Here is a 25,101-nt window from a genome sequence, read left to right as displayed (position 1 = left end):
AGTTGTTTCTGGTTTATGTAATCTATGCCTGTGTGTATGCAGTGATATTTGTCTTCTGTAACAGTTACAAACTGCTTTTATAGCTTTATTTTAAAAAAAAGTTGTTGAAATTATTGTCTTGAGCAGCATCAAAGTGCTGTTTTTTCATGTCTTCAGTGTAGTACTTGGAGATGTGTAGCACGTTGCTGATGAAAAGGTTTGCACCAACAGAATAAATAATTCTAGATATAAAATTGGCAACAGTTGCTTTATTTTAAACTGGGCAGAGCTTTGAAAACACCTTGATTTCCAGTGCTCTGGGTATTTAGGCCAAAATGCTGATTTATCTCCCCATGTTCTCCCTTTCACTGGGAAAGGAAACCACACAAACAACCTCCTTTTGTTGACCATGACATGCTTGTTTTTTAAACAAAATTAAGCTTCTGTTTACCTTAGAATTTAGTATTTATTTTCAGTAGTCAGGGAATGGGTGTTTAGGAGCAGGTGTTGTAAGCAACAAATGCCTGTTTGACAATGTGACTGGTCTGTGATTCGATGAACTGGAAGTTGAGGCGGTTACAAGAGTTTCCAACCGCAGTTCAGAAATTTGAAGTTTGCTGGAAAGATGAGCACTGTGGATCAGGCTTGACTTGCACCCTGGGTCTCCGATGTGCTGATCTACCGGACTGGATGCGTGTTTGTGATTTGCCCCTTTAAACGTAGCAAAGCAGTAAAATAGAGATTGCTCTCTAGAGTGTGTCTAATGTTAATGTGCGTGGATTTATGTAGAATTTCTGTTAATTTCTGGGGGAAAATAAAAACTGGTTGCAGGAAGCCTCATACTTCAGAAGCAATAAAATCCCTTTGGCAACATGTTAAGCTATTCCCTAGACAGACTTCTAGCCTTGTGATGTGAGTGTATTTTTTGCCTTTGGCTGGCAACTGTTTTTGCAGTGTTCCTGTTGATACTTCACTTGAATCTAGACTTAGGAGTTCGCACGATTTGCACTGTGAGTGTAAATGGACCCATAACCTGCAGAATTATTAGAGGTACTAATACAGCATTTACATCCCATATGAGGCCAAACACTGGGATAATGAGATCATCTGGGGCCTCCAAGCAATCCTGTGTTAGAGAGCAAAACCTGAAGGCCTCGCAGAACCATCTGTGAGTTTCCTGTGAGTAAGCACGTTGTACAGGGCAGCAGTGGCTGCTCTGTGCACTTTGTCCGTCTACCCGACCGCTGCTTAAGTCTTTCTGCCCGTTATACGTGACACATACGGGAGCTGGAGGAAGAAGCGGTGGGTGAAGGACAAAGTACAGATACAGGACCAAACCATTTTGGCTTTCACCCCAGTTCAAGAATAGCATTAAGGGCTAAGAGGTAGGAGGATGTAGTAGATATTTATTTAATGTTTGATTCTTGAAATTGGCAATGTTTTCTAAATACTTAACTCATGTAAGTGGTAAGTAAAAATGAAGTATACCAGTGTACAGACCCAACTTGTACCCTCAGTCAACAGCAGGCTATAAAGGCACACTCAGATCTCCTTCACCTTTTTCCTCTCTTGGGTGATGTGGAAAAACACAGAGCACGGCACATAGAGCTATTTCAGTGGATGCTTTAGCTGGTAAAATGCTCCTGTGTGCTCCACTTGCCACCAATGTCCTTTGTGTGGTGCGAAGCCCTTGAAGCAAATGGTAGGAATTACACAGCAAATGGAGCTAAAACAAACCACAGCACTCCAGTCCTTGTCTTTTGAGTGGGAGAAGCTGTGGCCGCATGGTTGCTGTATTGAAGGAAATGAACGTTCTTGATGATGAGTTTTGGTACAGTAGGTAATTTGGGGGAGCTACGTGTAAATTTGTGGTTAAGTGGTCCAGGAAAAAATCTGCCTCTTTAGAACACTGTCACACAGCATGGCAAGTGCAAGTGGTGGAGTGATCAAATCTGACAAGATTGAGCTTTTCGTTATGAATGTTTCAGAGGTGCAGACACTGTGGGTTTGCTGCTGGGGTTTTTTCCACATTCAATGGAAAGTTAAAAAAAAACTCGGGAGGAAGGTGATTTTTCTTTGACCTTTGTGAAAAGCTGGGTGCTGCTAACAGTGACGTCCTTTCAGCGTCTGAGAAGGTGAATATTCTGTATTTGCAAAGATCTTAATTTTGTTGTTCTTACGCAAGTGATTCTGTTGGCTAATTCCTCATATGACTGATGCTTTGTGGTCTGCATGTTTTGTTTGTAGATTGTTCCAGTATGCTTTAGTATGAAAAAATCCAATTTGTGGACATGGTTGTTTTTGCCTTATAAAGTTCATTGCATGTATAAATGTGAATTGTGATTAAACTTTTCATAGTTTAGAAATGTAAGAAATTACTGTTACTGAAAATATTAATTCACAGTATTAAAACAAGTGGGATTCTTATAGACCATGTTCTTTTAACTACGTCCTTATGGTCAGATGACAAATCATAGGTGCAGCTGGAGAACTTGAAGGCCTCACTTGCTATCTGTAACTGATAAATTGTTTCCTCTTCCAGTACTTGCATCTCTCTGTCATCAGCAGAATTTGTGTTTAAACAGCTGTAATCTTGTGTTTCTTCCATTTACTTGAATGCTGTATTGTTCTTCTATACTATTTATAATGTATGGGTGTTGCATATAGTGGTGACTCACGTTTGGAAGCCATCTGGAGCACCTGGGTGATTTTGACCATGGTGGCATTACATAGTGGGGACATCTGGGCACAGCAGTCAAATGTGATCTTAAATGAATGTTCTGTTCTTGTCAGCTTGTTCCCTATAAGATGATCTACAGAGCTGGATCTCAGCATGATATATTCTTTTCTTCAGCCAACATCTAGTTTTATTGTATGCACCACTGGAGTTGATTGCAAACAATAGAAATCTTTGTGTGTCATCCCACCCATCCCATTCTCACACCCCTACCAGCTCTTTGGGTGTTAACTGATACTGTCCGAGACTGAAAGGACAAGGACCTGGTTTCTGCTGGGACAAGGACACACAGCTCAGAAGTGTCAGTCTTGTGAGCTAAATCACAAGTGAACCCTGATAGTGAGCTGAGAATTTCCATTATATAAGTAATGGGCCCACCCGCCAAAGGTGGGTGGATGAATTGTTTGCAGCTTGGAAAATCATCTTCTGTAGTGATGGCAGATGCTCTTCTGAAAAGTGTGTTTTATTGTAAATCGGCTGTGAATTGTTGCAGCTTATTTGGCATCATTCAGACAACTCCTAGAGACACAGCTGTGCATCCCTGACCCGCTTCTCTTTCTGTTTAGTAGAGTCTTGGTTTCTGTTTAGTAACATGTTAAAGTTTCTGTATATTTCAGTGTGGCTGGAAATTCACCTACAAAAATATACTCCTAGAACAAGTCACTCTAAAAGCAAGTATAGTGAGAGGTTAAAAAAAAGCTGAGGTCAGGAATAAATGCGTTATATTTGTAATGTTGGCTTGATTATTCTAAGGCTGTTCATAAAAGTTGTATACAGAGTGCTGGAGATGGGTACTTCAAAGCAAAATACACTTTTCATTAGCTGAGTATTCTGCATAGTTATTTGGACAGTCCTGAGGTAGCAATATTGTCTGACATTAATATCTCCTTATTTCACTCATATATTGAGTGGTCAGTCTGTATATGCAGATTACTGAGTGAGAAACTGTTCATAAAGTTGAATCATTACACAACATCTTAATTCCACAGGCACAGGACAGCAGTTGAGGCTGCTGCAGCCTGCGAGTGTGTGCGGTTTAAAATCAATGCTATTGTAGCGCTTTTCCAGAGTTTCAAACTAGTTGATTTTTAAAGTTTAAGAAGCGTTGTGTGGGAGCTGAGCGGTAGGAGAAGGGGTTTTGTGTGAGGTCCCTGCATGTTCCCTTGGTGCTTCCAGGCTCTGGGACTGGAAAGACTTCTGTTCTAGTTTCTACAGTAGTTTTCAATGTATGAATGTCTGAATAATTTTGTTTACAATTCTGCTTTGCTTGGAGAAAGAGGTTTTCTATAATATCATCGCAGACCTATTATTGTATTTCCTACCTATTGGTTAAAGAATGGGAGATTCACAGTCTTTCACGGTGAGTCCAGACTGCACGGAATATATTTTTGTCTTTTCCGTCACAGACTCTTCCCATTTGTATTGTGGCTGCTCCAGATCCCCCGCTTTCCTGAACCATATGGGAAGGCAGTCAAACATGAGGAGATGTTTTTCTGGACTCTTTGCAGCTCATTAGTGTTACTCATGTTGTGAAACATTCTTCAAAAGCAGAATTTCAAAAGCCGTGCTCCACATGAAGAGTAGGAACCACTGCTGCACTGGAACTTAATAACGTGCTCTACATTATTGCCTTTGGTTGCTGAAGAGGTAACCTGCTAATGAATTTTTGGGAATTCACTTTCATCCTGCTTAAAATAATACTTCTGAGATTGGTTATACATTGAATCTGATCCAGCTGTCAAAATCCAGTGGTCTCTTGAGTTTCCTTAGTGTTCATGTAAATATTTTAAGATAACTTCCCCCTTCAATATAATCGTGTGCGTTTCAGATGAAACTTGTCTTCCTCTTTCCACCCCTAGAAACTCTGTTTTTCTATCTTCTTTTTTTAAACAATACGCTGGTTAAGTTGGTGAGAGGAAAAAACACCGTCTCCCGGTGTATTGTAGTCTTTGTCCTTCTTTGTCCTTCTTCTCAAACAATGGCTTTTACTCTGAAATACAAAATGGGGAAAAATAGTATATATGTTGTATGCACATGAGGAATGTACAGGGTATGACAGTTTTAGTCTTTTAAAGCAGACATGGTGGGGTGATTTGGATCACTCTGGAATTCTTACATGATTTCTCTGCATCTGTGTTGTCTTATTAACCTGGTCAATAATTTCACTTGGCTAATTAAGAATAGTTTGGCAGCATTATTAAATAAATATTTACTGTCAACTTATTAAATAAAATGTTTCTTTTGCATCTGAACATGGAAAATATATAGATGGAATTTCTAGATGACTTAGAGCCCAGAGCAGTGCAGTTAGAGTGCAAGAATATGTTGGTTGCCCAGCGTTCGTTGCTGATCACTGAAGCAGATATGCATGTTGTAAAGTGTGTAAAGAAGCAGTTCTGTTGCAATGTTGCCCTTAATTTATTTGGAGAAGAGTCAAACTGATTGGAAAAACAACCAAAAGAACAACAGCAATCCCCCAGACACCCTCAGAAACCCAGTTAAGCGATGAAACGGAGTCTCTCACGAATTAATGCCTGGTTTAGATTGATGGTCCCTAATGAGCTACCAAGTCATCCAAAAAGTCCTTAATCCTGAGGACACGCCATAGTCGATTATCATTCTTCTTGTTGTAGCTGAAATAACATAAATTTCTTATGTTAAATGTGTCACTTGACTGTCTCTTGTTTTCCAACTGCTTTTGCTTGGTACCTAAAGTAGTTTTACAGCAGATCTTTGAAGCTGTACTGTTGTAGTGGGGCCGTCATGCGTGCTGCTGCTGGTACTATTTACCTATCTGAATGGGAAGGGCAGTTTGTAGTGTTGACCCTTACTCCTCTGTGAACGGCAGGTACAATTTCTCTCATAAATAATTTACTTTATAGTTCAGAAATGTTATTTTCATTGCGGAGAGTCTGTGGATATGCAGGTAAAGGAGTATTACCCATGTGGCAGGAGAATGAGGATCTTGCACACATACTGAGAACACTGCGCTTTCCTAATGGGACTCTTGGAGATTTTGATGGTCAGATCTGATTAACACTGAGAAATTGCTTACTGGCTGCCTTGCACAGTTTCTCTGTCTCAGCCTATACTCTAGATGAAGCTGGTAGGTCTTCTTATGAAGGTTATTTAACACTTTCTGCTAAGTCACCTATTTTCTGCTGTTTAATTATTTTCTCAGGTTGGCTTTACTCCCACTCCACTTTTATTTTTTCTGCGCCTGCTTCACACTTTTTGTATTTCAGATTAGTCAGGATTATTCAGTTGTTACCAGGGCCGATATCTTGCAGACACTAAACACTATGCCTCTTCGGTTTTGGAAAGCTGTAGCGCTCCTATTTGTTGGAGCAAGGTTTTGAAATTTGGCAGACAATAGCTGTTGAATGGGGATGGGCTTTCTGCTGTTCTTGAGAAAATCTGCCCAAATTAGGCAAACTTCGAAGTCTTTGGAAAAACACCACTTTGCAAATACTCGGTGAAGATATTAGTTTTGAAGTCTTGAGAAGTTCCAGTGTGCGCCGAGTTATGTTTTGGCCTTGGAGGGTTTTTTTTGTGGAACAAGATGATGTGGTTAATCACAGGAAAACTGAATGCACATCAGTTTGGTCCTTGCAAGAGTGTGGTCATGCCAAAAGTCCACCTGAGCACTTAGGCTTCTTGGATGGTTTGTCTCATGTTATGGACTGGTTCTTCTCTTGTTAATGCTCACCGGAGGGTGAGGAATGGGGGAAGAGATGCCGTGGTCAGAGGGGAGCGTAGCTGATTCAAGAGACCGGATGTGGTGGGGGAGAAGAAATAGAGCTTGGAGTAGGACCTAGTTACAGAAGCTTGTAGCTGCTTGTCTAGGAACTGCTCCTGTGGTTGGAGTGTCAAGAATGATGGGAGTGTGGTTGTTTGAGGGGAGACAATTCCAATTAGGAGTTATGATAGTGAATTTGGGGAGGATGAACTGGGCTAACTGGGCAAAGGGAATGGCAGAACTGAGCTCAGCAGGAGAAATGGAGTTTAAACTGAAGAGGCAAGGGAGCAGTGGCAGGGAAAGAGCTGTGTGAATGTGGGGAGAGCAGGGCCGGGCTGGGGTGGCACAGGTGGGATGTGACTTGCTGTCAGACAGGATGAGCGATGGGATTAGCGCCTTAGGAACAGCAAGTCAGGAGTTTGATGGGATCAGGAGAAAGTGTCCTGCATGTGCAAGGGGAAGAAAGAAGTATGAAGCAAAGGCTGAAGGTTAAATAAGAAATACAACAGAAAAGAACAGAAGGGACCTGGCAGTCCTCTTTTGCATGCGTGGCTTTGTAACATGCTATTTTTATGTGTCTTTTTTCCAAGTAATATTAGAGTTGTTGTATTAGTTTGAATGTACGTAGTTTTCTGTGGTTGCATTTTGCATCTTTGCTCTACTGTGGAAGAATATTTGACCACATCCCCGAATGAGCTTTATCTAGAAGTGTGTGCACTGTTCTGTGCAGAAAACTTTAAGGACTTGTTTAGCAATTAGGTTTAAAATGCATTTAGCCAATGTTTTTCACCCTGCACTGTGCTTTCTTTTATGCAGAGATAAATGCTTTAATGCATTTATCTTGTATTTACAAAGGAAAAAAATGATTGGCATGCAGCAGTGAGTGAATGGAAGTGTGTTTTCTCAAACAAAAGTTAAATAGGGAAGGGAAATATTTCTTACCCTCTTGAGAGCTATTGATCTGTCAAATGTGGGTCTTATAGGAGTGGCATTCATTAAGAATGTGTAACTAAGGTTTTGCCAGTAGTGAAAGAAAAACTGGCATTGTATGAGCCAAGAGAGCTGTGATAGAGCTTGACATTAGTATTTCTTTTGCCTATCGTGCCTCACCCAAGTGTAACAGTCTGAGATACTTCTGCTTGTGTTTTGTCACTGGAAAAGCCTAAAAATAAAGGATGAAAGGAGAGGGTTGTATATGTTGGTCCAGAGCCTTTATTTCTTTACAACTCTTAGGAGCTGTGAATTATCTGTGTTTCACGGGGGATGCTTTTTGGCTTACGTTTGGAACTTACAAGCTGAAAAAAGGCATCAGCGTTTGGTGTGCAGAAACGTTGTAAGCAAACATTTCTGTAGCATATATACTGGTTAGGAGTTTCTTTGCTGCTTTGCTCAAAGACAGGCAGACAGCTTGCCCATGGTCATCAAGCTGTTCAAAACTTAAAGGTTGTTGTATGCTTTACCCGAAAACCAGAATTGTAAGCTGAGTGAATACACCAGCCTCTCCTTTAGTTAATGAGAATGCGCATCACATGACACGTGTGATTCGGTTCCTATTTAAATCAGCGCCCTGGGGATTTACAGCCTTATTTTTGGAGTGGGGGGGGACAGCCAGGTTCCAACTCTATTTAAAGACAAACTAATATTTGTGTGGCTGCCTGCAGTCTTTGGAGATGCGATGAAGTAGCCCAGGAAACAACGCGGGCAGGGTGGAAGCTGATCTGTTCCTGGGAGAGCGCAATGTGAACTGGAGCCGCTCTCCACCTCCTCTTCTGGATAATTATGGGCTGGTTTTCTTTTTACATTGTGGCTTTTTCTCTGATTCTTGTCTGTGTCATCCTTACACCAGTATTATGTATAAAGTTGTTGAAAGCTCCTTTTCCAGTGGTTGGGTATGATTGACATGAAACTACCTTGAAATAGGAAAGCTGTAGTTGTTGGAGGAAGACAATTTTTGCAAGAAATGTGCTGTTGTGGAACACATGTACCTAATCCAGGCATCTTTGGAGACTGAGATCTGCACGGTGGTTGAGACTTCTTGAAAATGCTTAATCTTGAATAGAAAGCTTGTGTATCATTTCAGCAGCGTTTAATGTTTGTGGGAGTGTGGTGAATTGTTCCCGCTAACAAACCTTCGCTGAGCTGAGCAACGTAAATATAAATATTTCACTTGGTTATTAGCAGTTGAGTGAAAGTGCTTGGTGGTTAGGAACAGCATGACAAAGTAGAGCACTCCATTCACACAAAGGTCGGAAGATCTTTCCTTTTATATGATATGTGTAGTTTTCATATTGACTTAAAGGCTGAATCTCTCGTTGGCTTGGTGTAGTTACCTTTTGTGGTTTGCCTGTGGGTTAATCCCTGGGAACGACAAAAAATATATAGACTATTGACAGAGTATTATAAGCTAGACTTCATGCTTCTTGAAGAGTTGAACAAGTAAAAAATTGTTAAAATAGTGGAAATTCAAAACCTATTTTATAATTAGAATGTGAAATTTAAGTGCTTTGTTTTTCTTTCTTCATGATGCATCGGTGCATGTGGTGTCTGGAAGTCGCTGGTCAGTGGAGCACCATTGATTTCTCTCTGGGGGCACGGCATTCATCCAGCCTTCCCAGCAGGGGGGGAGATTGATTCCTTCATCAGAATAGCAACAATCCATCCTGAAGCTTCCTCAAGGTATTAGGGCTAAATTAAACAGTCTGGGACTCGTGTGTAAGCCCTAATGCACTTCAAGAGGCTTCCTTGGATAAAGAGAATTTTGAAAATAATCTGAAGATGAACCCAAAACGAAAAGAAAAAAGCCACAGGCTCAAATCATCCTTAAAAGGGGGGACTGTAATACATTTTCTTTGTGTGGCGCAGCACTTAATGCTCAAATTCTCTTAGGGAAGAAAAGGAAAAATGCATGAACAGTATAGCTCTATTCATGGCATTGCATTTATAACTCATTTTTTCTCCTTTGTGTATGTGATCCATAGCCATTCCAAAAATAGATATGCTCACAAATATTAAATTAGTAGAATTAAGCATCTTAAAGCCAGGAAATACCTCTGTGGTAATTTTTGTTTAAAAATTGTGTAATGTGGGCTCCTGTACCTATTGTATTATATCTTAATTTTGCAAAATTTTCAGGTTGTGTTTACTTGTGCGCATTTACGGAGGCTACAATTATACGTTAACTTCTTGAGGATAAAAAGTCATGGCTGGATTTAGCTTTTCTGGAAATCCTTTCATTAACCTGAATGAGGAATGAAACAGTATGACTGAGCTTTAGTCTGTATATTAAGTGCTTATAAGCAAGAATTAAATATAATATGTTAGTAACTCTGTTGGATATGCTTACTGATCATTATGAATGTCATTCATATACAGGAGTATTAAAAAAAGTGGGATAGGCCACATGATGTTTCTTCAGTGTTACCACTTAGTCTGGGTCCATCTCAGTCTGCACACAAAATCGGGCAAGTGGTAATTTTCTTTTTACAGATTATTGAAAATCCTTCCCAAATGTATCCAAAAGGCATGAGGACTTTATAAAAGGTGGAATGTTTTAGGGTGACTCTTGGTTAATAATGTCAGTGAAGATGCACTGAATGTCCCCAGTAGACATTGGCAGATGCTCATGTCTTAAAGATGTCGAACTTCAGAGATGTTCTGCCCAAGTATTCTGTCATAACATAAATTTCCTTGGTCCTACCGGTTCACGGCCCACCAGTTTGTGTTAGCAGCCAAAACTCCATTATTCAGGGAGATAAGTTTAAACTTCAGGGATTGTGGATAAAAAAGCTCTTTTCCTTTCTTGGCTGAGAGGAGTAGCAGTTTCAGTCGACCTTTAGACTAGAGTTGTATCTTCCAAGGGCTATTTTAAGTGGAAGGTATTGTCATTATGACAGCTGAAGAGCACTAAATGACCTTGTCCTTGCTGTGGGAGGGGATGTTCTTGTCAAATTGTGAGAAGTTCCCTCACCCTCCCTGTACATAGGTAAGCACGCCTTGCTTTTCCTCTTTTCCTTGCTCTGTTATCACTGTGGTTCAGGCACCAAACTTGCTTTCCCTGCTTGGCAGATAAAGCATCTACTAGATTCAAGTCAGTATCCTCTTTCATATTTTTTAGATGATTCAAATGCTCATCAAGCAAATGGTCTGTCCCTGTGTTATAAAATAGTTGAGGAGTCATGGGACGTTGAGGGAACTGTGCCCAGAAGCTCCAGTTGCTCTATGAAGATCAGTAACTCTGATCACAGAATCGACTGGGTCGGAAAAGACCTCAGACATCATCGAGTCCAACCCTTGGTCCAACTCCAGTCCATTGACTAGATCATGGCACTAAGTGCCATGTCCAATTTCAGTTTAAAAACCTCCAGGGATGGTGAGTCCACCAGCTCCCTGGGCAGCCATTCCAATGCCTGACCACTCTCTCTGCAAAGAATTGCTTTCTAATATCTAGCCTAAATTTCCCCTAAATTTCTTCTACTTTGAAGCTCGGTGCTCTAATACCACCTCATTCCAGTAATAAATGAGTTAGAAGTGCATCTAGCAAGACTTCTGAAGTGTGTGTCTCAGTGTAATTTACAGGATCTCAACCCCTGCAGCTCAAACGTCTGCTGTTCTAGTAAGTGCATTGCTTAAAGTGTTGTGCTGATCCAGAAATCCCACTTAGTGTTTATTTAATTCACTTTATGAACCTGGGAGTTGCTGTCATTGCAGTTGTTGCTGGAGATCCCATCCCCACTGTGCGATCCATTGATGGACTCTGTCTTTTGTGTTGTATCTCCTTATATTGAAAGTCAATATAGTGTGCTGATAGATACCCAAAATAGATTCTCTGTACTAGAATTGCAGTGTTCCCTGAATGCTATAAAAAGTCTATATGTCTCACAGCCATATTTCAAAGAATTATTTTTCCAATATACTAATTAATTCCCTTCAAATAAATAGGCAAAAAAAAATGAAATAGAACAAACATCAATATTTAATGGCATCTGCTTAAAACCCTCTCGGTCTAGACTTTTGAAGTTGTGTGGGGGTGATATTCACACATCCCTGATAAAGAGAGGATGGAATGTGTGTGTCTGTGTTTGCTTTTCATTTATGGAGTTAATTACTCACTCCTTAAACCTGTAATTGTGAGATGCCCCACACATCCCTGCTCAGAAATAGTTGTAGGAAGCAGTTTGATCTCTTTGTAGGCTGTTGCTCTGTGAATACACATTTGGATGTTACAGGGTTTGTTTCCTGGATGGGATGAGCTGGTCTCCACCTCTCAGCATTCAGGCTGCTGCTGTGGAAGCAAATGTGCAGAAATAATACAGAAAGTGGGCTGTAATTTTGCTCTTGCTTTGGGAAAGGGTGAGCCCAAGTGCCCAACACCTTATTCTGCACATCACGGCGTTTCCTGTTCTGCTGCTGAACAGCACGACCACCAGCTGACCTGGATCTGCGGGCTCTTGTGAGACGCCAGGCTGGGCATGGGCTGTTTGCAGCACTTTGTGTGTGAACTGGCTGGATTCCTTGTTATTGCCGTGTTATCTTGTTATTACTAAGTTATCAGCTGCTTATTTTGAATGGCGGGCTTATGGAGAAGTGAGTTTGTAACAGATTTGTATATAATTTGTGGGCACTGTTTATTCCAAATACACCTGTGGAGTTGGGGAATCCATGACTTTCTGGAAATGAGGCAAACATTTGTTAGATTTCCTCCCACAACAGTGGTAGAAAAGAGCATCACTGTGCTTGCCATCTCCTTTTGATACTTCATGGTTTGCTTTTGCTGTGATAGCAAAACACAAGTAACACATGATAATGTAAATGTTCCTTCTGTTTGTTTTTGTTGTTGTTGTGGTAGCTTTATACTTGATCTTCCAGAATGTGGGAAGAGTGGAAATAGGGATCACGTATCTGTAGTTTAATGCAGAAAATTGTACCACATGCACTCTGCACAGCACACTTTGCTATTATATAGTCTTAGTAAAGCAATTCATTAAGAAATACCAACTCAACTGAACCAGCAGCTCTCCATTACTCCTACCACGATGATTTTAATAACATTGAACCGTAGTTTGTGTTAGTCCTTTGGCTAATAATGTCACAATTTACGTGGTGTGGCGGGCTTGTTTTTGCCTGTATTTGAGACAGAATGCTTTTTATTGCTGTCCTGGTAATCAGGCCAAAGTACAGCAAGCGGTTTATGCTTGAAAAACTGTAGCACCCTTTCAGAAAATGTCTTCGGTGCCTCAGATTTTTTCAGCCTGCTAACACATTCAGAACACAGGACAAGCAGCTTAAGATCTGAATGAGATTGTTCACCAAATGAGTTGGTGCAGCATATTAATTTGCTAGCACTTCTAAATGCCTTCAGTGTTCCAAGAGCCCGCAATGTCACTAAAATACCAGGAGCTTTGTTGGTTCTAAACTCCTTAAAAGAGAGTTTTAAATTCTTGTCTGCTTGCTGTAGCCTTACCAGCTTTATAAAGAATTTTGAGATCTGCATTCAGAAAATGTTGTGCGTCCTGGGCTTAGCAAAGTTAGCAAGAATCTTTTCCCAGTAGTATTAATTGTCTTGGAGTTTCACTGTGCTTTGGGTTTTACTGTATAGCTCATAAATTATACGAGGCTCCTGTTTGTGCTTTTATTTAGCGAGCAATGGATATTGCATGTTTTGATATGCTCTTAACCTCAATGGACAATCTAGGATTTATATTGAAAAAACAGTTGTCTATACAGTTAGGTGAACTAACATACTGTGGTTTTAATGAGACTGGATGGAGTCAACCTGATTTTTTTCATGTGTCCTTTCTATTCCATCTTAAGTTGATTAGTTGGTATTTAAATGCCAGAGTAGAACTGATATGACATTAAACCATGTTTTCTTTTTCCTCTTTGTGTAGTAAATCAAATCCCCCTCCCCCAAAATAATATTCTGTCTGGCATTTCTTGGAGAAGAGGGTTATGAATGGATTTTTTTAAACTACAAGAAGTTTCAACTTTTAGGAGACAGCAGAACTTCCATCTGAGGTTTATGAACTGGTACCAATTCACTGTTCAGAACGGGGAATTGAATACAAAGCTATCACAGCTACATGTTTAGGAATGGAACTTAACACCAACCCAAACATTTAGTGCTGTCCTTATTTCACTGATACTGGATTTAGGCAAATATATAGTACTGGGAGATGGGATGGGCGAGAGTGGTCAGACTGGTGTGACATACGTGTGACTTTTAATCGCAGCTCCAACAAGCGCTGGTTTAAATTGGGTAGTGTTTTTTTCCATTACTATGTCTAAAAGCTAGATTAATAGAAGGCGACTGTTTACTGATGTAATTCCCACTAGGGTTGTAAAGATGGATGCTTATTCAAGCGTTGTGAAGGCTTGAAAGCTGTATCATGGTACCATCATAATTGTTATAGCATGTCTTGTAAAATGCTCACAAGGTTGGGTTTTTTTGGACCCGAGGACATGAGATTGTTGTAGCAAGCAAACTGAATTACCCCTTTTGCTCAGCTAGACTCGCCCATCCAGCTTAGGAGCAGAACGTCCTTGCTGAGGGAAGCAATCCTTACTTAAAGGATCAAAGGGTGTTGTTTTTCTTGCTCAGGATGGTGAAATATTATTTATTCCTGATGCTTAGGTTTCCGAGTCACATTGGTCAAAAGAGAGTAATTGATATATTTCCATAAAATGATCTGACTGTTTAACGTTGAGAGGCCAGAGGCTTTGTCGGGAGCCAGGCTGGAAGGTTTGCACAGTCGGTAGATGCCCTACTTTCCAGAAGCTGTAATTTTAGGTCGCCTTGGTTAGCACAGTGTGGTTAGCATGCTGAACTTGAGCTTTGTGTGCTGGGGCTCCCAGTGTGGCCTGAGTTGTGGGACAGTCACCAAACTGCTGCGGTTCCCCACGTGTCTCTGATTTCTCTGTGAATTGGTCCCCGTTGCGGATCTGTTGGGTGTATGGGCAGCACTTGGCACAACTGGGCTGCGCTTAGAGCTGCAGGATCTTTGCTGCTGCTACAGCTTCAGATGGTCCCTGATCAGGTGGTTGGGCACTTCAGATTTGTGGATCGTAGAAGTAATGGTGTCATAAAACTCTAGTTCTGTGTGTTTTGTGGCTGTCATGTTTATAGGGTAGGAAACACTGATTTCTTCCCATTTTGCAAAGCTCAGTGATCTCTCTACTCTTGTATGAATGTTTGTTTAGTGTGATAGAGCTAAATTTGCCTCTTTAGATACTTGTAATTCTCGTGTCCTGTGGAGAATCTCGAGTACCCCAGGGGGAGCAGCTCGATGGCTCCACGGCAATCCGCAGAGCCTTGGCTGTGCCTGCTGCCCTATTGACGCTGCGAACCTGAAATGTGTGTGGGAGAACTTTCCCTTGTATTCCAGCATGTAATTTAACTGATGTTTGTTTGGTAATTTGCCTCAGATTAAATCAGTCGTTGTCACTACTGAACAAATGCTTTGTTTGCTTTTGGTGGCTCAGCATTTTGCACAATATTTCCCCTCCTTTATTCCACCTACTTTGATGCATTCATTTATTTTTTGCTGCAATCTTATTACTGGGAACTGAGGCCTCTTTTGGGAGGAGGGCAGAACCCAGTGGAGTTTCAGGGAGGCTTTATACAGTGGTCATTTCGTTGAGGGAAATGTGATTACTTTTCCTAAATTTTAAACTTGGATTTAACACGAGTTCACACTCTAATTAATGGGAGATGTCACCTGAGGATAAACTTGATAGAAATGAAATAGAACTGAGCCTGTGAGAATGAGTATGTGCTCTCTCCTTCCAAAGGAAGAATTTCAGTTATCAGAGAATCCTTATTTATTGGTTGCAATATATGCTTTGCACAGGTGGATGCTTCTGATCCCTCACAAGACGTGTCAGCAGTACAGGTGCCACATTAGTTTTGGCTTGACCATATTTCAGTTTGTTAATCTTAGATTAATTCTGTGGCCATACAGGTGATTGCTGCTTTTGCAGAAGAGAAGCATGGCAAGATTCGAATTTGAGTATTTAATGGGAGTGGGATCAGTCTGAAAAAACATGGCTGTAAAAATCCAGACAAACGGCCCGACACTATGAAGTACTGTCGAGTGTGTGCAAATGCAGCAGGGGCTGGTCCCTTTTCTGAAGTGTTTATCAGCTGAAGAGCAGAGATGAGGAAGGTAGTGGAGATTAGATCAGAAGTTTTGCTGTTGAGAATACCAGGCATACCTGGTGAGATCTTTTTTTAAAGATGTGGCCCATGTGGTGACATTTAGAGAGAGATCAAGGGCTATTTTATAAACTTGAACAATGTCACTAATTTTTTTTTTTTTCCCAGAGGTTATATAGAAATAATCAAATTAAATCCCCCTAAAACCAAACAAAACAAGTCCCTCACCCAAATATTACTCCTCCAAAGAATTCACAGAATTCTAGAATGTCAGGGATTGGAAGGGACCTCGAAAAGCTCATCCAGTCCAATTGCCCTGCTGGAGCAGGAACACCCAGATGAGGTTACACAGGAAGGTGTCCAGACGGGTTGGAATGTCTGCAGAGAAGGAGACTCCACAACCCCCCTGGGCAGCCTGGGCCAGGCTCTGCCACCCTCACTGAGAAGTTTCTTCTCAAACTTAAGTGGCACCTCTTGTGTTCCAGTTTGTACCCAATACCCCTTGTCCTATCACTGGTTGTCACTGAGAAGAGCCTGGCTCCATCCTCCTGACACTCACCCTTTAGATATCTGTAAACATTAATGAGGTCCCCCCTCAGTCTCCTCTTGTCCAGCTCCAGAGCCCCAGCTCCCTCAGCCTTTCCTCACCCGGGAGATGCTCCGCTCCCTTCAGCATCTTTGTTGCCCTGCGCTGGACTCTCTCCAGCAGTTCCCTGTCCTGCTGGAACTGAGGGGCCACAACTGGACATAAGTGGAGTGACATTTGCTTTCCTCCAATCCTCAGGCACCTCTCCTGTTTCCCAAGACTTGGCAAAGATGATAGAGAGCGGTCCAGCAATGACCTCAGCCAGCTCCCTCAGCACCCGCGGGTGCATCCCATCCAGACCCATGGAATTATGGATGTCTGGATGTCCAGATTGCCTAACTGCTCATCAACCAAGGCAAACTCCTCCATTGTCCTGCAACAGAATGAAATTGAAATTCAGGAGTTCCTAAACTCCAGCTGTGTAGTTGGAGCATTTGAAAAGGTTGTATTTGAAAAGGTTTAATAATCATGACAAAATCGTGCTCTTTGAGGATGCCCTGAACAGCTTGGATATTCTGCATGATGAATCCAGTATGCCATTGGTTTATGATGAAGTTGAGCAAAAAGCTACTTCCCCCAAAGTACATTCCCCTAGACTGCTGCAGTTTGAAGGCATCTTCTTGTGGATAGGAGTCTACTATTGTAATTAGTATGGTTTGGGGTAAGAGGACAGGATTGTGTGTGTCTTCTTTTAAATGGATCATCGGGCTTGTTTGTTTTTCTGTTGTAGTTATCCATGCAATAAGCAGGAACACTGTATGGTTCATTTTTAATAATTAGTACACAGCTGCCCAAAGGGGAAACTGTGTGGGCAAGAGATCTTGTTGATCTCTGTTTTAACAGCTGGGAGAGCTTTGCAGAAAGGGAAAAAAAAAAAGCTGAAAATCAGTCAACAGTTAATCCAAAGATGTAGCCAGGCACCCAAAGATTTACTGGGAATTAGTTCTAAAATTGTACTTGTCCAAATTATTTCAAAATAAACGAATGGGTGTGTATTAAATCAGGGAAGTGGGATGGTGCTGGGGAACAGTGAAAAGTTGCAACATTGTCAACTGAAAAAAATTTTACTGGAACAACAACAACGATATATATTTAGCATTGTTACCATGCGGCAGCTCCTGAGGGAGGCGGCTCGGGTCTGGGGCTCTGTGATTTATCCCATCCCAGCAGCAGAGCAGGACACACCAGAATCTGCTCATTTTCAAAGCTCTTGTTTATAATGCACGGAACAGAACAGTGAATCCCTGCGGGTCGTTGCAGCTTTCAGTCTGCAGCTCTGGATACTGTCAGCAAAAACCAAATCCTTGTCCCATTCCCCCAGGATGAGCAGAAGGAAGAGGTTAGCGTTGCTTTGTTTGCTTTCTTTGTTTTGTTTTAAATGAGTTTTGTGGGTATCATTAATGCTAATGGTAAAGATGCGTCAACTCTCTGGGCCCCAGTGGATTTTAATAGTTATGAACTTTTGCTTAGCTAATGAGTTGGGATTTCAAGGTCTAGATTCTGCTGGTCATCCCCATACTAAATAGGAATATGTTCACTTACATTTGTTGAACTGCACTAGTGTCACCTAAAGGAGAAGCAGCACTTGCATGTTTGTCTTCAGTTTAAATAACTGAACATGCACATAAAAAGACTGTAATGCACTCAGTCCTTCCATAAAAATAGTTGGTGTTTCTGACCTTACATCTGGCATTAGTTGAGGTTTCTCTCTGATTATCTTGCTCTTTAAGAGCTTTAATATATCCTGAGTTGTAATTTGCACATTATAATGTATTTTGAAACAAAACTCGGTCCCATTCTGGAGTTTCTTGCGTGTATCTTATAAGCGGAATTGTATGCTTGAAAAAGAAGTGTTCCTTTCTGGATGGTCTGCTTAAGACAGATGGTTCTCATTGTGGCAAAGCCATGCAGTGCCTCAAACCTCAAAATGTATAAACTTATTTGAAGGAAATGAATTGCTGCTGCAGCATGGCCATCTATGAAAAGTATCCTTGGACACTGCAAACAAGGGATTTTGAGTCTTACAGTTTTCTTACTTGAATAAAACTATAATGTTCATTTTCAAGAACATGGAATTTTGACACTCCTGAGATGCATGTTTCTTCTTTCAAGAGATGTGACACGACTTTCTTAGGGGCATCTCCCACTGGTAACAGCAGATGACTTGTGTGAAGTCTTCTGATGCCTCTGCGTGGCCTTCTCAGGTAATGGTTTGAATAAAAATGAAACAGCATCCATATAATACAGTGTGCTAGGTGGAGTAATGTTCTTCCACATGTGCCCTCCAGGGCATCTGACTTCCATCATTTCACATCAAAATCTCACCTGCTCCAAGTAAGACAGGCTTCCTGTTGGCCTTTGCCCACAGAAGGACCATCGTAGTGTCCCTATCTCTCCAGTACCCTTGGATTCAGTTGCTGTTTCTTTTACTCACCTATTGCTCATTAGCTCTGTCCTGCTCCAGCTGAGCTGTTCACATTCTCCTGCCTTCCCACTGCCCAGGATTAATCCTTGCTCTCTTGTCTTACCTCTCACAGCATTTTAAAGCTGCTGCGGCACCAGCAACCACATCCTCTCTCACCTTCCTTCCTGGCTGCTGTGTTAGCAGTTACTTGCCCTGTTGCTATAGAGGGGACCACAAGTTCTGCTTTACCACATCCTTTGGAGGATACAACAGGCTGAGGGGAAGGAGGAGGAGGCCTGGGTTGGCACCAGGATGGCAAAGAGTTTGGGTTCCAATAGGTTTGGGCTCTGGTGAGGAAGGCTGTTTGCTGCAGTGGTAAGAGTGGCTCCTGGAGCCAAGACCAGGCGGTTTGTGGGAGCACCTGCTCCTCCTGGAGCTCCACCGCTCTGCAGTGTGGCCAGGCAGCAGCTGTGACTCAGCCTGCTGCAGGAAGGAGCAGTTTCAGTTCACAGTTGAAGCTGTCAGCAGAGAGAACCAGACTCTGAGCGCGTATGTGTGTACATCTTGGCTCTTGATGACACTGGTTGTGCTCACACAGGGAAGTGTCCTCTCGTGAACCTGGTGTCAGGTTTTGCAAGGCTTCTATCATGAGTGTGAAGGTGGGTGAGCAAGGCGAGCGCTTGGGCTGTGCTCCGGTGACCAGCCCTGTTGGGGGGGTCCCATCATTGGGGTCCTGTTAGGGTTGTCCTGTCTGTGACCTGCTGCTCCTGAGCAATTTGCTGGCCCCTTCCCCTCTTGCAAAGCTCACTGGCTGGCTTTGCACTGCGGTTTCTCGTCGTGCTCTGTAACCTGCTGCTGTGCTTCAGAGCCTGGTGTTGTGCATTGTCTTCTCTACAGCCAGATCATAAGCTACACTTGTACGAAGACAAGCTCAGCGTTTTAGTTGGTGGGGGATACTCCTATGGAGCATTACTAGAGGTGATATTTTTGGTCAGATGTTGCAATTGAATTAGTTCCCTGTCAAGCCTGATGATCTGCTTGTACTCCCAGAACTGGCCTTGCCTCAGCGTGGCTGTAAATTCATTATACTCGCCAGGTGCTGGGCTCTGCATTGAGTGCTTATGTGGCTTTTTTCAGAAGCACTTGTTTGACTTGAGTCGAGTTTCCATCAAGGCAGGGTCAGGGTATGGCTGGAACCTGCCTGGGAGATGGCACTTCTGCTTCGTTAGCAGGAGGGGTCACCCTTGAGTTTGGGGAAGGTGGTTTTCTGGGTGGGGTGAATGTGGTTGGTCTCAGGAGCAATTAAGGGAGTTACTCCTTGTTGCCACCCTTTGCTGTGCAAAGGGCCTTGCTATTATACCAGAGCAACATTATTTTAAATCCAAATTAAAATGGGCATAAATGTTAGAACTTATTTTGCTTTACAGCTTCAGCAAAATGCTGGAGAGTAAACATTCCAAGGCTGAAATATAGCCCAGTAACTGCTTAGTTCAGAATGTTTAGTGGAACAATGAGGACAACTAGAGGTGAGTTTATCTAGCAACGTAAAAGATATTTCAACATAACCATAGTCTGTTTCCACTCTTGACTTTCCTCCCACCCAAGTTTGAAATGCACTTAACTGCCTAATGATGCAGCAAAGAAACTTGGGTTTTGTTTGTTTTTTCCTAACTAAATCAAGTTCTGAGGTGAATCAGAGAGATAAAAGAATAGTTAAGCCTTTTGTGCTTTATGGAAAAAAAAGAGATGAAGTGCAAGTGGAGGTGGGGGAAATAAGGTGGATTTTTGTGGGGTATTTATTATTCAGCTCGAGCAGCAATACACCTGTTTAAGGTGAAAGATCAGGAATAACTTATTTAATACTTAAGAGCATAAAATGAAATTAAACACCTGGATGAATAGGAGATTGGCATGAAAAAGGCACGTGGCCATAAATAGTTTTGTGAACAAGAACCGGATATACAGGGGTAATGAAAGAATAGATCATAAGACAACCAGTAAAGCCACAGCATCATTTGGGTATAAAGCAAGAGCGGTGATCTCCCTGTCCCTGGGATGGCTCCGTGGGGCTGCAAGTCCTCTTGCCTGTGCTGCGGGAAGCAGAAGGTCGGTGTCCTGTATCCATTCGGTACTTGACATACTTCACATCCATAAACACGGCTGTTTGTTTAGTTGTCATTAACGGAGGGTTTCACTGACCACAGCTGACAAGTCTTGTGTGGGAAGTTGTCTCTCAGCAGAAGTGGCTGAGTCGACAGATGCTGAAGTGCTTTTGGGTTTTCTGCTCATCTCTGTTTTCTGGAAGGCTCTTGCAGTGGTAGCCTGTACTTTATATGCATTTTCTTTCATTATTAATTTGCCTGAAGACTGTTAACATTTGCATATAGCTTTATTGTAGGCCTCGGAGGATCTGCAATCTCAATTCTCTTGTATTCTGCTAGCGCTATAGTGCCGTATGGGACTTAACCAAGCCTATGAAGGTCTCATCATCTTGTTAATTATTTTTATAATTTGATGTTGTTAAATTATGCAATCTAAAAAATAACTTAGAATTTTAACACACTAGTGTATTCTTGATCTTCACTTTAATTCCTTTTTGCGTATGGAAATGGCTGAAAGTATCTGGAAAAAAGAGGGATGTGGGAGGAGAAGGTATGAACCAGAGGTGAAAATTAGCCTTTAATTTCCCTATTCCTACTTAGGTTTTTAGGGGAATGGATAAGAAGTCATTTTTGGAGGAAATGGAATTGAACTCCCTGGAGAATGAGGCAGTAGAAAGTCTTCAAATATTTTTAATGTTTAAGAAAAATGGGTCTTTTATTTTTTGGCCAGGTTAGAAATATAGGAGGAATATGCTATTTGTTTTTCTGTTACTAGCATCTAGATTTTCAGCATATTCTTTCTCCACTGCTTGTCTCTGAGGGTCATGGGTCTCCCTCATGGGAAGAGTGGGGACACCCCTTTATTTCAAGGGACGCTAGTGCTGAAGCCTCTTGGCACCAAATTAAGGTCCCATCCATCATTGGATCTGATCGAGCTTTGGGTTGAACTATTTCACAATAGATGGAAACACTCCTGAAAGAGAAAGGAGTATCTTACTGAGCTGATCTCCAGAGACTACATGAATAACACTTTCTTTATTGCTCAATAATTGGTTGTACTCCGTCTTATGTGGCTTAGAAATGGGAAGAACTTTTATGGCTAACTTTCTTCTTCCCAAAATACTTTGCATAGCTCGGGAATGCGACTTCAGGAGAACGGTTGAGGAGTGAGGGGATCTGACAGCTTAAAGTAGCCGTTAAAATGAGGAAAAGCAACCAGGCAGCACTATTTCCATTTTAAGCATTGTCAGTATAACAAGCACGCAGCTGAATTTCAGAAAGAACGCATGAATGTGGAGTTATTTGGGCAGCAGTAGAAATACCAGGAGAGAATTAATGGAAACAGAAATGAAGCTAGAAACACGCTTTGCCTTAGGGATAAAGTTTTCAAAGCATTCTGGGTACTTGAATGTCCAGTTCCCATTCAAGTTAATGACTAAAGCTCCTTCCTTTTTTTTGAGCTTTAATTTTTGTGTGCATGCCCAAGAATGCATTAAGCTCTAAACAATGGGAAGATGCTGTTTGTTTGGAGCATCTTGCAGCAGAGGCTCCGCTTTCCCACCCATGTGAAGTCGGATGGGTCGACTCGTGTGTTCAACCCCTCCTTTGTCGTTGGGGAAGGCGCGAGGTGTTTGTACTGGCACATGTCACTGCTGGGGGACGCTGGTGCAACCTGACCAAGAGGAATAAGCTACAGCTGTATGAGTAGTTTAATTATGTGCATATCTAGATTGTCAATCAAAAGGGTTTTTTTAAGTAAGCTGTCGATATCACAAGTTGGACGGCCAGAGGACACAGATAATAATGTGCAGGCTGGGAGATTGCTGAGACACACAACTCACTGTCAGCACACAGCATCTTGCTTGAGTGTTCTTATATCTAAACCAGACTCTGAGTCAGAGGGAAGTAGTGAATGCTTCTAGAAAATGATTTGGCGTTTGTTTTTCAGGGAAAACAGGTGTAAAGTGACCTTTAGTTTCCCCCTTCGCTGTGGTCTGGTGGGAGCATTCTCACTGAACACTGTGTCCTGCTCCTTGTCTTGTTTTCTTGCTTTTCTTGGAGAAAGCTAAAGCCTTGTGGAATTAATTGTTTCCTAATGTTATGCCTAACTGGAAGGGTGAGGAGGCTGCAAAAATGAGCAGTGTGTGTTTGTGCATTGAAATTAAAACTTGAAACAGCAGCTCATGGAGGTACCTGAGCCAACCTCCAGGTGCCAGCCAGACCTGCCCATCTCTAGGGGAACGCTTCACCTGCTGGGTGTGCACCCAGCCCTGGCTTTGTGCTGAAACCACGTCCTGCTCCGAGCCACATTCCTTCAGAACAAGGCTGGTAAACCCTCACGGGGTTTAGGACTCCAAAACTAGACCAAATTTGCTATAGAATAGTTGAGTGAGTTTGTTTTAATTTTCAGATTCCAAGTGGCAATGTGTTTTTGTAATGAACTTTGGAAATATTAAATAAATTTAAAAGTATATTTTAAATGTTGATTGTTTGAAGGGATGGTACTGTTGGTAACTACTCCTCAAACATCTCCTTTTTAGAAGTTCTTGTTTTGCAGATCCATGAATTGAGGAGGGCTCGCTGTGTTGGGTGTCTCTGCCTTTCCGGTGGAATCTCATGCTCAACAAGTGATGGTGTTGCCAATTTTACTGACTCTTTTCATCCTTAGGGAATACAGAAAAGAGAACTGGTAATGGAATACGTGACCCCAGAGCAACACACTGTTGCGAGGCGTTAGCTGCTTAGTGAAGTGGTGCTTGGGCCAAAACTGTTCAATGCCCAGAAAAAGAGAGAAACTCTTACCTTAAAATCTACAGAAAGCAGCTAAATTTCACCTTGCCTTTTGATAGCAGAGGTTAGTGCTTGTAGTTTGTGTTTGAGGTTCTTCTGGTAACAGCTTGGCCCAGGCCAAGTGTCTCTGCTTGCTGTATAAATAGAAAGTTCACATCTTAATCTGTCTGACAGCTGCACCACTGTGTGTTTGCCTTTGTGCTGCACATCATGGAGTCTTCTTTCGCCAGACGTGACATAGTGAGGCTGCTGAAACAGTCCGGCAGATCCATCTGTGGGATAACAGACCAAACTGAGGTAGCCACCTGGGGCTGTTTTCAGGGGATTTTTCATACTCTGGTCTACCTGGTGCTCTGAGAATGGAGTCAGGGTGGTGGTGATGGCGATGGAAGAGGTTTGGACAAGCTACCGCTACGATTGCCTTTCCAAGGTGAATCTGTTCTTTCTGTGCAGTCACCTGTCTGATTGATCTCAAAGGGCAGGATTTCCTTGGAGAGCTTTATTTCCTATGGGAAACAAAGAGCTTTCCTCTTTGGATGGGGTTACGGGAGGATGCAAAATTATTTTCTTGCTATTAGTACAGTCTGATGAGAGAGGGTGGTTTAATTTGCTTACAGAGATTAGGGAGTGGATTTCCCTTCTCAAAGTTGGGAATGTGTGTGAACTTGTGAGTAATGCACTGCTTGGTGGGGTGTTTATATTATGTGCAAGTGTTCATGTTAAACAGTGTGAATTGTGATGAGCAGGGTGCGGGATAGCTGTAAGACCTCTTAATCAGAAGCCTTCAAAAGGTCGTGTTTGTGCTGCTGCCTTGATGCCGGTATAACCTGGGAGATGCAGAGGTTGTGGATCTGAAGCAGAGCAGAAGGTGCTGGATTTGCTGGCACGATGCTCTAGTCAGCACGGTGTCCCCTCCTGATCCGGGCCCTCTGCGGGGAGCAGAGCCCCGTGATGTTAGCCATTCATCCTTGTGTTCTCCCCAGCTCTGAAACCGCCCAAAATATTGATCTGTCTATAGGCAAACATACACATCTTCCCTTTCTGCACAATACATACATCCTCTTTTTGAGTGAATGGTGTTACATTGGTTTATGCGTGATCTATATGTTGGAAGTCAGGCTTTTATTCTGTGAGGTTTGAATATTATTTTTCTTTCTTTTAGTTGCCTTTAACCACTTTTTCTTAGTTCCTGGAGCTCAAGGCTTGGAAGTTCTTTGCTATTTTTGTAACTTTATATTGTTGCCCTTTTGCTCTTCTCCCTCCAGTGCCTCCTTAATTGACTAATAATGACATAATATAAACTAAGGCCGAGTCTGGTTTGGCTGAACTGGTTTAAAATAGTGCCTTATGCTAAACCAGAGCAAACGCACAGATACACAAACCCCATGTGTCCTATTCCATGCACGTTACCTGCTGCTTTCACTTGCTTCTTGTGGAGGTTTTGCACATTTCTTCCTCTAACGTGGGTTTCTTTTCCTCCCCTTCAAAATACAGTTTAAACAGTTTTGTTAGAGAGGAGCAGCTTCTGTGTGCGTGACGGTTCCATTCAACGCTGGAGGGGTGTCTCCTGATACCGATCTCGCTGTCAGGGCCACATATGCTACAAAGCAGAA

The 25,101-nt window shown here is 42.0% G+C and overlaps 1 protein-coding gene across 5 annotated transcripts in view; it reads left to right on the top strand.

Moving 5' to 3' along the window:
* The window catches only part of FNBP1 (formin binding protein 1), a gene marked incomplete at its 3' end in the record, with an annotated part of 80,573 nt that overhangs the window by 1,861 nt on the left and 53,611 nt on the right, over positions 1-25,101 (top strand). For 4 of the 5 annotated variants that reach the window (XM_080356111.1, XM_080356113.1, XM_080356110.1 and 1 more), the window contains exon 2: positions 23,663-23,785. The exons of the other annotated variant lie outside the window; for it this stretch is intronic. In XM_080356111.1, coding sequence (XP_080212237.1) covers positions 23,663-23,785 — 123 coding nt within the window. The remainder of the gene's footprint in view (positions 1-23,662; positions 23,786-25,101) is intronic. 5 annotated transcript variants of the gene reach the window in all.

This window comes from Nesoenas mayeri (assembly GCF_963082525.1).
Source record: "Nesoenas mayeri genome assembly, chromosome: 18".
NCBI lineage: Eukaryota > Metazoa > Chordata > Aves > Columbiformes > Columbidae > Nesoenas > Nesoenas mayeri.
The sequence above is the reverse complement of the archived record's forward strand: the minus strand, read 5'-3'. Positions and strand labels throughout refer to the sequence as shown.